The sequence below is a fragment of the Pocillopora damicornis genome, chromosome 5 (genome assembly GCF_964200805.1).
Source record: "Pocillopora damicornis chromosome 5, jaPocDami1.2, whole genome shotgun sequence".
NCBI classification, from domain to species: Eukaryota; Metazoa; Cnidaria; class Anthozoa; order Scleractinia; family Pocilloporidae; genus Pocillopora; species Pocillopora damicornis.
Genome location: NC_142674.1, coordinates 15,861,575 through 15,874,949, shown reverse-complemented (window position 1 = coordinate 15,874,949; position 13,375 = coordinate 15,861,575). Strand labels below are relative to the sequence as shown.

Sequence of the window (13,375 nt, the reverse complement as noted above, 5' to 3'; positions counted from 1 at the left end):
TAAGTTCACAAACCATGATAAGCACTGATAATCCATGATACCTTTGGATGGGCAAAGTGTGTTTGTTACCACGGGGTTCAGTTCATATCAATTTAATTTAAGTAGGATAAATTCCGTGCGTTATCCTTTTTATGAACGTTTAGAAGTGATTTACATGGCATTTCTCATCACAATTTGGTTACATTGCGAATTATGCATCGAATCTTACAGGGTAGAGATCAAACATGATTTCTGTCGTGTATAGGCACGTCATATCGAGATTTTGATACACCTCCAGGTCATTTTTTTAAATTCAAATTGATCTATAAATCGAACCCAGGATACGAATTTTTCTCTTTTCGCCGAATATTCCCTTGAAACGCATTATTTATTTACATACAAAGCCAAACAAAAAGATACTGGAAGGAGGCGGTTTAGCCAATAGCGTCGCATGCCCTAATTACTTAGTGCAATATCGCGTATTTTGTGCACTGATCATGAGTTGACAGTTTCTGTCATTTTATGTCAATTTGGTCCGTAAATAGCCATAAGACAATTAATTCCGTTGTCTGCGAGAGGATGTTAAAGAAACGATGATATCGTAGTGCCAGTTCATAAGTAATCGCTCTCGTTTCTGGCCGGGCTGATCTCAAAGTAAGTGCCTTTGAATTCTCTGACAGGCAACAAATTTTTTAATGTTTAGAACACAATTTGTTATTTTGTTGATGTTTTGTGACAGATGGTGACAAATACTTAAAACTTTCATTATTGACATTTACCGTATTATTATCTTCGAAGTATGGGGGAAGCCTCTCAAATTATTTTTGCGTGCGTTCTCTGGCAGGCTAACAAACTTGATAATGTTTCATACAGAGTTTCTTAGTTTTTTCGGAGTCTTGTGACAAATGTAGTCAAATTGTAAACACTGTTTTATCATTGGTGTTGCAGTGAAACGATTGTTATTTCGTTTGCCGAAGTTTAGGGGTGCTCTTCAATAAAGTCTCGCGTACGCCCGTTTACTTCACTCAGCTTAATTTTCTGTCTCTAATTTTTTTTATGATGGAGGTTACGATGGAACGGAGAGTTGATGTAGACGGGGAAGTTGCGCTTGATTTTCCAGGAGATGGAAATTACAACCACAGACCTCCACATTCCCCAACTCTTGGTCATACCCAGTGGAGCCAGTTTTCTTATGAGAACCAAACTGCACGGCCACAAGTAAGGCTTAAGTTGATAAATTCTTGACTTTCAGTTCATTTACTGTTCTTGATAAATAAAAAAAGATACCAGACATGTTCAATTTAGTCAGCAGTTTCAAAAGGTGCGCCGTTTTGAAATTATGAGTTGTAGAATATATTGCCGTTGGGGAACCAAGACCAATATTTTTAGGCAGTAGATTTATTTTACATAAGGGATTAACTTTGTGTTATGATATATTTTAATTTATTTTAGCATTACAATACCTCACGATAGAACGAACTGTTCATTTACTGACAAACATGCTTTTTGCCACCTTTAATTGATTTTCGCTAATATCGCTTTAGGCCCTTATGGACTGTTACGCAACCATCTCTTATCTCTTAAAATACAGGTTGTATAGTTGTAACTTCCATCTTCTTATCTCTCAAAGTACAAGTATCACAAGTTTTCCTTTATGCATCATTGAAAATCAAAAATGTTAAATCAATAAAAAAATTTTACCAAAGGTTAAAGGCTACTTAATTTTAGTGACTTTGATGTTGCAAATTCCTCCTCAACATTAAAACGGTCCGCCGAAATCGACCTATATCGTACGTTTTCCTATTAATAAACTGTATAGGAAATATTTAAGATTCCTGCAAAGTGCACGTAATTGAAGAGTTATTTTTCTAGACTTGTTTAAACCGCTTGAAGTAAATGAGCTCAGTTAGATTTACCTTTGTCTCAATTCACTTAAATTTTTTCTTAAACTGAAATGAAATAGTGAATCAGACCGTTGAAGATAGAGCATTGTGTCTGCGGTTCTGGAAATTAAGAGCGAACGCCGCCACTTGCCAAAGCTTTTCTTTCAGATTTGCACTTTAGTGCCTTCTGAAACGAATTAATTATTATTTAGACGTAAAAAAATGACGATAATTTAACAACAAACTTGGAGACTAGGAAAAACAAACGGAAAAGGAAAACTTAAGTACAAGAACTTGCAAGTCTATTACGCAAAAGAAAGGAAGTATTTTTCATGATTACCACAATACCCTAGCTGAGTCATTTGACGTCATTGCGTAATGACGGGCGACAAAGCAATTGTTTACTTTTAATTGTCTCCATATCGCTGAAGGCGAGTATAACAAACGAAACCGGCCGGTGCTTATTCACAGATATTGGGCCGTCTTCACAAAGCAGCTTTGATGCTCGCTTGAAATTCTTACAGACGTACTTGAGGCAGCTCTTATAGCCTATGTTGTATTCACTTTATGAATTCCAGAGAGAATGAAAATTTAAACCCGAACGTCCCACAAAAATCAAAATGGTTTGTCTTAAATTCTTGCCATGGGCGGGTAGTCGCTCTAAGTTAGCCTTCTTTGCTTACCAGCGGTACATGAGGCCTAAAGGATGTCTCTGCGGTTTTATGTTGGGAAACTCAAATTGATCGGACTTATAGTTCACTGGCTACAAGCAACGTCATAAAAAAAGTTGAAAAAATTAGAAAAGTTTATTAATAAAATTGGACTTTACTCGCTTTAAATTCTACCGCTTCAAAAGCGTAGCATCTGGATTTTGTTCATTATTTTCGCCTTTAATTCTGGCATATGTGTTCATGAAACAGATCATGTTTGTCTCTGGGTTTTGCATTAAATTTGCGCTAATTTTTTTTTTCTGGAGCGAGTTGAGAGAGCGGGAAAAATCCTGTTTAGGAAAGTCACTATATGTTTACAACTGAATTACTTCCACGCACAGAAACAAATGGAAAATATATGAGCGAAATCAAATGACATATTTTTCCTTCTTCGAAATCGAATTAGTCATTACTGTTTAATTATCCAAGTGGTTTTGATTCTCAGATGCATTAAAATATGCCTGCATGTACAGCGTTTAAAACAGACCAGAAGCTTGAAACTTCTTTTGGGACTGAATACCCCATATAGAGCATCTGTAAAGAACAATAGTTTTCAAGTTTAAGAGCCAAATACTTTTGAGTTTTAAATATTACTTAAACAGTCTTGTGATGTATTAGCTAGGCTCTCATCAACCCATTTCTTGCAAGGGGGGAAGGTTAGCTCAAATGAATGAGAATGAACATCTCCAACTATTTATTATTTCCCGTGGACACACAAAACGCCTCAAACTATGAACTTTCAATAAAAAGTAAAAAGTGGTTTGACTCCTCTTCAAAAAAGTCGATTTTAAGGAACTTCAACTCGGTTGAGTGTCTTTTAAATTGTATATTGATGTAAACGATAGAAACACTCGCAAACTTATTTGAATTACAACGCATTTTCTGTTCAGTTTCAAGTTCATCAGAATGCATTGGCACTTGCGTTTGATATTAGTTTTTGTAGTCCATCTCTATCCTCCTTTTGCAAGCATTTTCAGTTGGCAGCTGAATTAACCTGTCTGAGGAAACACTCCAAAGTAATCAGCGAGGTCTACCGTCTACGGTGTACCAAAAAATACCAAATGCGCGTAAAAAAGATTAAGGTTCTAATATACTTTCCGTGTCGGTCGGTAGTGACTTAAAGCGAATAAATCTTTATCTTCATTTCATGTAAGAACTTTAATGGCAAAGACCAAGGTATTTAATGGTGCCTAACATTTGATATGGACTCTTAGATAAAAATCAAACCTAACTTTGAGTTGGTCCAATTATAAAAGTGGCTTACTCAAGCACCTTTGCAATGCCGCTTTTAATATCAAAGGAGACTAAGTTAAATGAGAATTTTAGCTTGGACAAGAGATAACTTTCTCGTTTTCAACCTGGAGCGCATGTCTGTCGTTGTATTTCTTTAAGGGCTAGTTTACAGTTATAGATTATCTCGTATTTTTAGCATATAGAGACCGCAAATTTGCTGACTCATATCCGTTTCAAGTGCTATTACGTAATCAGCATGCTATAAATCCAATATCAGCCATGGATATCAAAATTCGTTTATAGCAAGCAAATGCCGTGACATATCAAATGGACGTGGCGTGTGAAATAACTACAATAGAGCGGGGCCATTAATCAAATGATATATGAGATTTATTACTTTTTTATTAAAAGACCCACCGACCGTAACTTAATATCAAATATTTTAAGTATACAGCATAAGCAATAACGTCACTGAAACCACTTAAAATATAAATCAAAAATGAAACAAGTAATCGAAGAAAAAAAATCACAAAAACATTTTACGTTACAGTAGAATCAACAAAAAAGTTTCTGTCCTTCCGTCATTACTTTACAAAAAAAAACAAAAAAACCAATTGGAAATTCGGATCAAAAATATTCATTCTTTCACTCTAACATCAGAATCCACATTCTCCATACTCTCCTTTATACATACCCTTTGGCACTGACAAGGAGAATACGTTTAACAATCAAAGCTAAATTCCTAAGTTAGCGATCATTTCCTTTTACTCTCATGATCTTAATGCATGGTTCTAACGCATTTAATCCTTTATATCCTAACATCAGTATGCATATTCTCCATACTGTTCTCTATACATTTCTGAAGCGCTGACGAGGAGAATTTGTTTAAAAATCAAGAGATTTCTAAGATGGTGATCATTTCCTTGATTCTCGTTACCTTTATGTTTAGTTTAGGGTGATATTGTAAGGAGAAATTAGAAGCTGGTTCATCTCAGGGTTAAAGGGTTCATGTTTGATTAGGCTGAAATAGTTTTTACTTACATTGTTTCATTTATTTCCTCATTACTGACTTACCTAGTTTTTTATTATCAGAACGACCCTGGTGTGAATGCAAAAGTGAAGAGAAAACGAACCCCATTGGAATGGTTAAAAAAATATTTCTTTGAAGGTAAGTTAGTCCGAGTCTTAGAATCAGTCAGGTTGTGTTGAGACTATAAAAATAAGCAATCTGCCTTGAATGGTTTCCTTTTGGTCTCGCTCAGCCAAAATAGTAAATATCTAGGCAATAGGAAAAACAAAATAAATGTAATTCGCGTCATACGAATCATATTGGTTACACGAGCTGCCATTCTACTTCATCAACGATAATAACGAGCACAAATATTTCGTGATTGGCCAGTATCTGTACGAACACTGACAAGGGCTAAGCACTTTTCATAAACAATTAAAAAAAGATCTTAAAAGATACTGTGGAAAGTTCGATGGCCTTGCTCTATGAGGTGTTGCTCACCCTTGAACACTAAACAGATTTCATTCCAGATTTTCATTCCAGCAAACTTTCATTCCTTTTGTCCTCCAAATTTTCATGCTTTAATTTGTTTCACTCTTTCGTTTTCTTCATATGTCATCGGCATTATAATGTCCTCATTTTTATCTGATAATGGTGACACGGCGCCGTCGAAATGTCACGTTTTACTGGCGTTGCATTTTTTTTCTTTTTTCCCTTTTTAGAGTTTATTTGAGTGGGGGAAAAACAAAATGGCAACAGTACTAACTGTTAAAAGAATAAAGGGGGGAAGTTTCTAAAGAAATCGTGGTGCTGCGTCGGTGGGAGAGTGTAACACGGTAATTAAGTATTATCAACTGAGTTGATAACGTAAATTGGCCACCGTAAAGTGTTTTAAAGCTGACGTTTCAAGCGTTAGCCCTTCATCTGAGCGAAAGACAAAGGGCTAACGCTCGAAACGTCAGCTTTAAAACTCTTAACGGTAGCCAGTTAGTAATACTTAATTACCCAGTTCTTAGTGTTGCTGAGGGAAATTAACTGCAACTTTTGAAATCGACATTCCAGGTCAAGCACTGACCGACACTCAAACCCAGGCTCTTCAGAAGCTTGACCCAAACGCACCATGGCACGAGAGGCTAATTGTCAAGCACCGTCGGCTGGTGGGCGTGGCTATTCCGTTCATCTTCTATCAAGTTATTTGGTGGAGTTCTGCAATTAATTATGACTTTTGGAGTCTGTTCCCTGAACGATATTTCATTTCCATAACGATGATATTTGGCTCAATGATTGCAGGTAAATAACTGTTTAAGCCTCTTGACCCCCAGGAGTGACCAGCATGTAAATGTTCCCCACAATATCCCCCCTGAATCAAACATTTAGGGTCACGAGAATAAAAGAAAAGATTACCAACTAAAGAAGCTGTTGATTGTTAAAAAAGTTCTCCCCATTCGCACCTTAAGAAATGTATAGAGAACGCTGTGAAGAATATGCGTATCGATGTTGAATTTAAACTGTTAATAATGTGATCAAGTAATCGCGGCTGACGGAAAGTTGGTTGAATACGTTTTGTGTTAAGTATTATGCAGCCAAACTGCCTATAGAATGCAAGACTTGGATGAAATTTTTGTTCGCTTTCTTTCCTTTATCGATTTTCTTTCTTCATTCACTCACGTACTATAGACAATTCATGGCTTGAAAATTTGTTAAGATAACTATTGTTCCTGTTTCAACCACCAGTACAAAAGCTCATTTTATTGAAAAGATTTTCTCTCTGTCCTAGTCGCAATATATTCCGAGCTAGACTAATATCGAGAGCATCATATGAAATTTATTCTTCTGGTCAATTCTCGAATATTCCAAAGAGGAGAGGATGAAAGCATAAATGTGCCCGATTATTACGCTCTCAAATTTCCGTCCTCGTTTAAGCAAAAATTTTAAGATAACATGCGAAACGATCAGGTGCATTCTGTGATAATTAATGAGAAAGTATAGGTCTACATTATGAATATCATAGGTCTTTCTTCAATTGCCAACTGTTGATTTATCCAAAACATAATCAATTCTTCTCTTCTGCTTAGGAATGACAAGTGAAGGTGGAGGTGCGGTAGCTTTTCCCGTCATGACCCTCGCTTTTAACATATCTCCAGCAGTGGCACGTGACTTCTCACTGATGATCCAGTCCTGCGGTATGACAGCAGCGGCTTTTACTATCTTCTGGATGCGCGTGCAGCTTGAGTGGCACTCCATCATATTCTGTTCGCTCGGCGGAATCGTCGGCATGGCAATTGGTTTGGAGTTCATTGACCCAAACCTCACCCCACCTCAGAAGAAAATTGGTTTCGTTTGTGTGTGGTTCTCGTTTGCTTTTGCCTTGTTCCTTTTGAATCTCTACCACAAGCGAAAGACATACAAAATTATCCCAGATTTCAAGCTATGGAAAATGGTTGCTCTGACTCTGACCGGATTCATCGGCGGAATTTTCTCTGCCGTTGCCGGCAGTGGCGTGGACATCTGCAGCTTCAGTATGCTGACTCTTCTCTTCCGGGTCAGTGAGAAAACGGCAACACCAACTTCCGTTGTACTAATGGCCGGAAACACTGTGGTCGGTTTCTATTGGCGCCAAGTCATCCAACAAGCTGTGAGTGCCGATGCGTACTACTACCTTGCAGTTTGTGTCCCGATTGTCGTGTTAGGCGCTCCCCTAGGTTCTGTGTTGGGCAGCCATTTTCATCGACAGGTCCTTGCTGGTTTGATATATGTCTTAGACACTGTGGCCCTAGTCAGTGCGTACGCAATCGTCCCACTCACCAAGGCTTTAATCGGAGTTTCCGTTGGTATAATAGCTTTTGGATTCGTGTTTTTTGGTGCCATCACTTACGCTGGACAGAAGATTATGGAAGGTATTGAGGAAGAGAAGGAACAACTGCCACAAACTCAAGTCAACGGAGAAGTGAAAGAAAAAGAAAACGGAGTTATTAATTACAAAAAAGAAGGAGAAACTGAAGATATTGACTTAGGAAAGCTCAACTCTGGGTTTTCTGCCACCACAGATGTCACAAGACAGCTATAAGAATGGATTATCAGACAATACTTATTTGACTCACCGGACTGAACAAAGCATATATATTCTCCTAGCAAGGATTCAATACAGTGTTATTGCTCACAGGTTAAGGGAACAGATACAGTCATCAAATAGAAGAAATGGTCTTGAAATAATACCAATTCTCAGAATAAGCCTGCAGAAAATATCTTATTATCCGTTTGGAGGTTAAGCTATGACATAATGGTAATTAAAATGATGTATTACTGAGGTTAAAAACAAAACAAAAACCAAAAACCAAAACAAAACAAAAAAAAAACTACCGGAAAAAAAAGAAAAGCCTTGCATGTAAAGAAAATGTGGAATAAGGCTTTCAGCCTGATATCTATCCAAATAAAAACGACTCCTGCCAAAACTACTAAAGAATTCATTTGAAAATTCATTGAAAGAACTGACAGTGATCGAGATCCAAGCTGACTTTTGGAAGCATTTAGTTAAGTCTAAATTCATGTTCCTAACTTTGGCCATGGCTCCGAGGCTTTGAATAACGATGCATTCATTAGCATCATTGATTTTAATTTATTCAATTTCGTTCATTCGTTCATTCATTCCTTCACTAATTCATTCAATTTTTTATTTTTTATTTTTCATTCTTTCGTTGTCAAGAGAATTCATTTTCATAAGAACTTTTTGAGCCTGTGGCTGAAAAACAAAATGTATATTCACATGTCGGGTTTTCGTCTGTTTTTAATTTCATCACATGAGCTTAATTTCAAATGAGCTTAAGTTATCTAATCTGACTTCGATGTCATTTTGGCTCTCGTCACGCAAGCGTTGCGTGACAGTCACAGATGACATTTGCGAAGCACACAGATTTGACCAGAGGTCACGCTAACTCTAACGACTGTTTTGTATTTACTTGTTATACAACCAATTATAAACATAAACACGTTGTGAAATAGTAAATGAGCTTTTTTTAAAGTAGCCTTTGGTTCCAGTTTAACTATACTAAACATCAAGCGAAGGTTTTTAATGTATTATTTTTTTTAGAGTAATTAGCGTACATGCTGGAAATTCTGGGATAAGTCAGTCCGAAAAACTGTGATTAAGAACTTACTCACAAATCACGGAGCAGACTTTTTAGGACCGATTGTTAACACCGTAAACGAAGTGCTCAATGGTAATTGATATAGGGATTTTTTCAGATACTAGCTGTGGCGAAATATTTATCAATAGATTGGAAAGACTATACTAGCGAGTAAAATTGTAAGTATAACTTGACGAGAGTAGTTTTAATTCTGATGTTTTAGATGTTTGTGTCGAATTTTTTGTAATCAAAATATTCCATTGTTGTACATAAAATTGTATCCATTCCATTCAAACATATCTATATTTTTTTGTTTTCGATTGAGGGATCTTTACTTTTTATGTGTGTTTGCTTATGTATATTCAGATCAGCGTGTTTGATTCGTCTTGAGGGTGGGGCTTATAAATGGCTGTTCTGAGACCCATTTTTTTTTCGCGGAAAAAATCTATTCATACCCTTGATAAACCAAAGCAATAGCATCCACTTTTCCTGAAATCTTCTGAATAAGGAAGATTCGTCTGGCCAATACTATGAGACACTGTAAACATGTGAAACACCCTTTAATGATTTCAACAATTAATCATACAGTATTAAACTCTAATTAATTGCTTAAATTGCATTACTCTCTCCAAAGTTCCCAAGACTAGCACCCCGATGCTGTTACTTCTTGATGCATTTAACAAACTCTGAAAATAGAAAAAAATAATTTCAATTGATATTACGCTGTTTGCTTTCGCTAACCAAGCAAATGCAAGGAATCTCTTGCTAGAACCTTTCGGAGACGCGAACTTCGCTGAAGAGTTTTGAGTTCTTTTACCCAACGCCCCCGAGCAACAACCTTTCTATACCGTTGACCAAGTCTAAAATGCTAAAACAAAGGCTTTCGAGTTGATTGGTCAATGTCAGGGCGCGGTCAGATCTGTGCAAAAACCTTTGTGAGTACCGCGTTATCACAGCTACACTATGGAGATAAAAACTCAACATTTACCGTCGCATTTGCAGACTTTCCCTTTATGTTCTCTTTTCACCGACTTGAACTTCGGTTCTTCATCACCTGCGCATTTGTATGGCTTCGAGGAGCACAATTCATTACACCTCTTACCATTGTTAGTACATGTGCACTCCCTACGGCAATCGGAAGTGAATAACTTCGTACCCTTTTCGAACGTTTTCCCATCAAGCTCACATTCCTGAATAAGGATTCAATATTTTAGAAGTCACGTAATCCCATGTACAAATTAGTACCTTTTCGACAGTCAACCTTAAGGTAAGGGATGCTCACTAAATCAGAGCGTCCTATTCAATGCCTCACGTTGGCTGCAAGGCGTGACACCAAAACTGCAGTAAGAATTTTGTTGTGTGTTTCACTCCACTTTTCATGCGCAGCTGATACATGTTTATAACCGGAGGTGGGGAGGGGGAAGGGGGGGGGGGAGAGGGGAGGAGATCGAAGGATTTATGTTAATTCAAAGTAAAATTTACCTTAGCACAATTAGTCTCTGTTGTATTATGAAAATCAAAAAAGACGAAAGAGCAGAGAACAAAAATTTAAAGCTTTGACGAACCTTTCGCCGAGTGATTAATTTAAAACTAGGTTTTACATTCCGCGGCCACAGTTCGTTCGTCTTTAAATCATCCTTTTGAACAAAAAACGCTAGCGAATAGTTACTAGGTTGTTGGCTATCTTTCCGACGGTATTCAATTGTTTGCGAACAAAGGGATTTTTTCCCAGTCTCTTTCAGGGTTGATCGAGAATTAACAGAAAAATGTCGTTATATATTCATTTCCTATTTTTGCTATTTGCCACTTTCAATTACCTTTACGTCGTCGCCCAGAATGACAGAAAACATGCAGAAACAAATGAAGACAATTATCAGCCCCTTTGTACCGACCATAGTGTAGATTTTGCGTAGAAACTGAAAATAAATAGGTCGGATACAAATCAAATTAGTTCTATCTTTTTCTTTTGAATTTTTTTTTATTTTTTTCGTTTCTAGGTGGAGGGAACTTGACGCTAAAATGATATATTGTAGAGTGAAGGAATAGAGTATTAAGTCCCAACAAAGGTGAATATATTTCCGAGCACAGTGAAGAGGGTCACAATTGGGTGATGGCTCTATAACTAAAGGACAGAACTTTGGTTACTCTACTGCTAACAGTTATTTTCTTTTTTGAAAAAGTTATTTCTCGACTAATGGTTGATATTTTTCAATTTTTTTACACCTAACGTCCAGTTTTTTCGCCTTTTTATGGCGAACAGTTGACCTCATTAAGATTCCCTTTTAAAAGCGGAGCTCTCGTAATCAAAATTGCGAGCTGCAAAAAAAAACTTAACAGGCGCTCAGTGAGGGACCCATAATTTATATGGAAGCTTCACCCCGAATTCGAAGAGAACAATTTAGTAAGTACATCTTGGCCTTGGCCGAATCAAAATAGAGAAATTAACGGAGGGGTGTTTTCGGAAAGTAAACGTCTCTTCAAAGAATAAATGGATTTCAGAGCGCCATCCCTTGAATGGCAACGTCAAAAACACATGTTTCTTAAATCAAATGAAAAAACGGTAATAAAATTGTTTAAAAGAGAGTGGTGTTTTACCTCGTTTGAAGCCAACGTGTTTGTCTACCAAGACGTTGAGAGAAAGTGAATGAAAATATCTTTGAGCTCTAATAAAAACTACTTGATACGTGTTATTTTTCCTTATTGGGAAGTAAACGAATTTTCTCTCTAGAGTCCTAATATTTAATTTGTTTATTAGTGCTTCATGATTAATATTGGGTAATGAAAGGGAATTTAGGACCACAATTCATACAACGGGGTTCCTCAAAGCAGAAACAAAATAGTGTATGCTTCGATTGCGGCAAAGAGCCTGACAGAAGAGTTTATCCATTCTGAAGTTCAAACTAAAAATAAAAGGAACGAAAATTCTGATGTCGCATTGGTTTTTTCCGTCAAAGTGATCAATTTGTTAAAATTCTCAAATAGCATAACCCAACCAGGAGTCGAGTGGGAGTTAACAAATAAATATATATTGAGTTTTCTAACAAAAGCCTCTTCGAAAGAAAAAATAGCCACAGTATGTGGGAGAAATAGAACGTAACTTTCAGAATTTTTTTTTTTTTACTTTTATTTTTGTAGCCCAAAACCGCGTGGCTAATTGGGATGTTACTTTGATGTTGGGTACGTAGATGGTCGTTGGCAAGAGTTTATAATATCTTGTCGTAAGTCATTGTTGGATGCATGTTGTTCTCATTAGAGAAAATTCATTTAGTTTCTACAGCTGGGGGTAAGGTACATTTTCCTTCTTTAATGAACGAAGGACAACAGAAACTAAAACAAAATTCAATGTGCTTCAAAAGTTTAAATTAAAATTGCGTCTCTGTTTCATTCCACCTTGAATGTCCCAGAATGGTCTATACTTTCACACCAACCGGCCTGGTTACATCCATGATTCTTTCCTTATTTATAAATTGAAAGCCAAGGAGAAAACTGCGCTTGCAAGCTTGTACGACTATCAACGGAGCCATTGTTAAACATGCTAAGCGTGGTCGATTTTTTATCAGTTTTGTCATGGATGCCTTGTCCCCTGTGAGTCTGTGACCATAATAAAAGTATTCGCCGGTATGTTGTCCTAAAATGAAATACTTCTTAGCAAGGTAAAGTTGCCGAGTGACAACATAAGGACTGGTTCTGAATAAAACTGCTATCGATTGTCATATTTGAAGTAGCTTTTCTTCTTTTTTTTGCGCTTAAATTGGTGCTCATCACTCAAATCCATGCTACTAATTCCTGAAATATTATTTCAAAATTAGTAATTCCACGAGAAACGAAAAAAAAAAAAAAATAAATAAATAAACACAAAAACAAAAAAGCAAGTCCAGAATAGTATATTTTACTAAAGTACAACATCAGGGATAATAATGAAGAATTTAAAGAGCATATTATGAAAAGTGAATTGAGGGATTTCCCCTTCCGGTCAACGGCACAATTTTGCCATCAAAGTTTAATCTCTTAGTCAGACCTCCGACGGCCAAAACATGGTAGAATCTCGGTACGGGACTAGTCCATGGTTATTTCTTTCCTATCTAAAATATTCCAAAGAGACCGGAGATGGTGACAGCCGTACATTATGGTTGCCGTAACTATAGATCTTTTCCTTGGCTTTTTTCCTTGAGTCAATGTGAAATTCCCTGAGTTTTCTCCTGTTGCAGCCATGTACATCAACGCCATTGATACGCTCCCTCAAACTCCTGTTTTCTATTACGCAAAAGTTTCTAGGTTGCATGCCATGCCATTTGCTAAGCCTCTTTCATAACGAATAACAAAGTAATGACCTTCATTCAACTATCTTGAACATCATGTCAAGATTTTTATTGTTCCATAATTTCTGGCAACTCGCGCAGGTGGTGTTGCTAACTTCCAAGTCTGCGAATCTCTTGA

The 13,375-nt window shown here is 36.8% G+C and overlaps 2 protein-coding genes across 2 annotated transcripts; one reads left to right on the top strand and one right to left on the bottom strand.

Annotated features, from left to right (window-relative positions):
* The first annotated feature begins 491 nt into the window (after positions 1-491).
* On the top strand, positions 492-9,233 carry LOC113672846 (uncharacterized). The gene is made up of 5 exons (XM_027189194.2): positions 492-633; positions 1,045-1,197; positions 4,898-4,973; positions 5,877-6,104; positions 6,890-9,233. Exons 2-5 carry the CDS (start codon positions 1,051-1,053, stop codon positions 7,879-7,881), a joined length of 1,443 nt encoding a protein of 480 aa, XP_027044995.2. The 5' UTR covers positions 492-633; positions 1,045-1,050; the 3' UTR covers positions 7,882-9,233.
* Positions 9,234-9,479: 246 nt separating this feature from the next.
* Positions 9,480-11,589, bottom strand: LOC113672847 (uncharacterized). Its single transcript, XM_027189195.2, has 4 exons — positions 11,534-11,589; positions 10,756-10,854; positions 9,927-10,128; positions 9,480-9,624 (listed from the first exon to the last, which is right to left on the bottom strand). Exons 2-4 carry the CDS (start codon positions 10,831-10,833, stop codon positions 9,599-9,601), a joined length of 306 nt encoding a protein of 101 aa, XP_027044996.2. The 5' UTR covers positions 10,834-10,854; positions 11,534-11,589; the 3' UTR covers positions 9,480-9,598.
* Between the last annotated feature and the right edge of the window lie 1,786 nt (positions 11,590-13,375).

Coding starts and splice junctions, on each gene's coding strand:
- LOC113672847 (XM_027189195.2), bottom strand. CDS start 10,833: ATGGTCGGTACAAAGGGGCTGATAATTGTCTTCATTTGTTTCTGCATG. Junction 10,129..10,755: donor TTCTGGGCGACGACGTAAAG/GTAATTGAAAGT, acceptor ATCCTTATTCAG/GAATGTGAGCTTGATGGGAA. Junction 9,625..9,926: donor GAAAGTCTGCAAATGCGACG/GTAAATGTTGAG, acceptor TTCTATTTTCAG/AGTTTGTTAAATGCATCAAG.
- LOC113672846 (XM_027189194.2), top strand. CDS start 1,051: ATGGAACGGAGAGTTGATGTAGACGGGGAAGTTGCGCTTGATTTTCCA. Junction 4,974..5,876: donor AAAAAAATATTTCTTTGAAG/GTAAGTTAGTCC, acceptor TCGACATTCCAG/GTCAAGCACTGACCGACACT. Junction 6,105..6,889: donor ATTTGGCTCAATGATTGCAG/GTAAATAACTGT, acceptor TCTTCTGCTTAG/GAATGACAAGTGAAGGTGGA.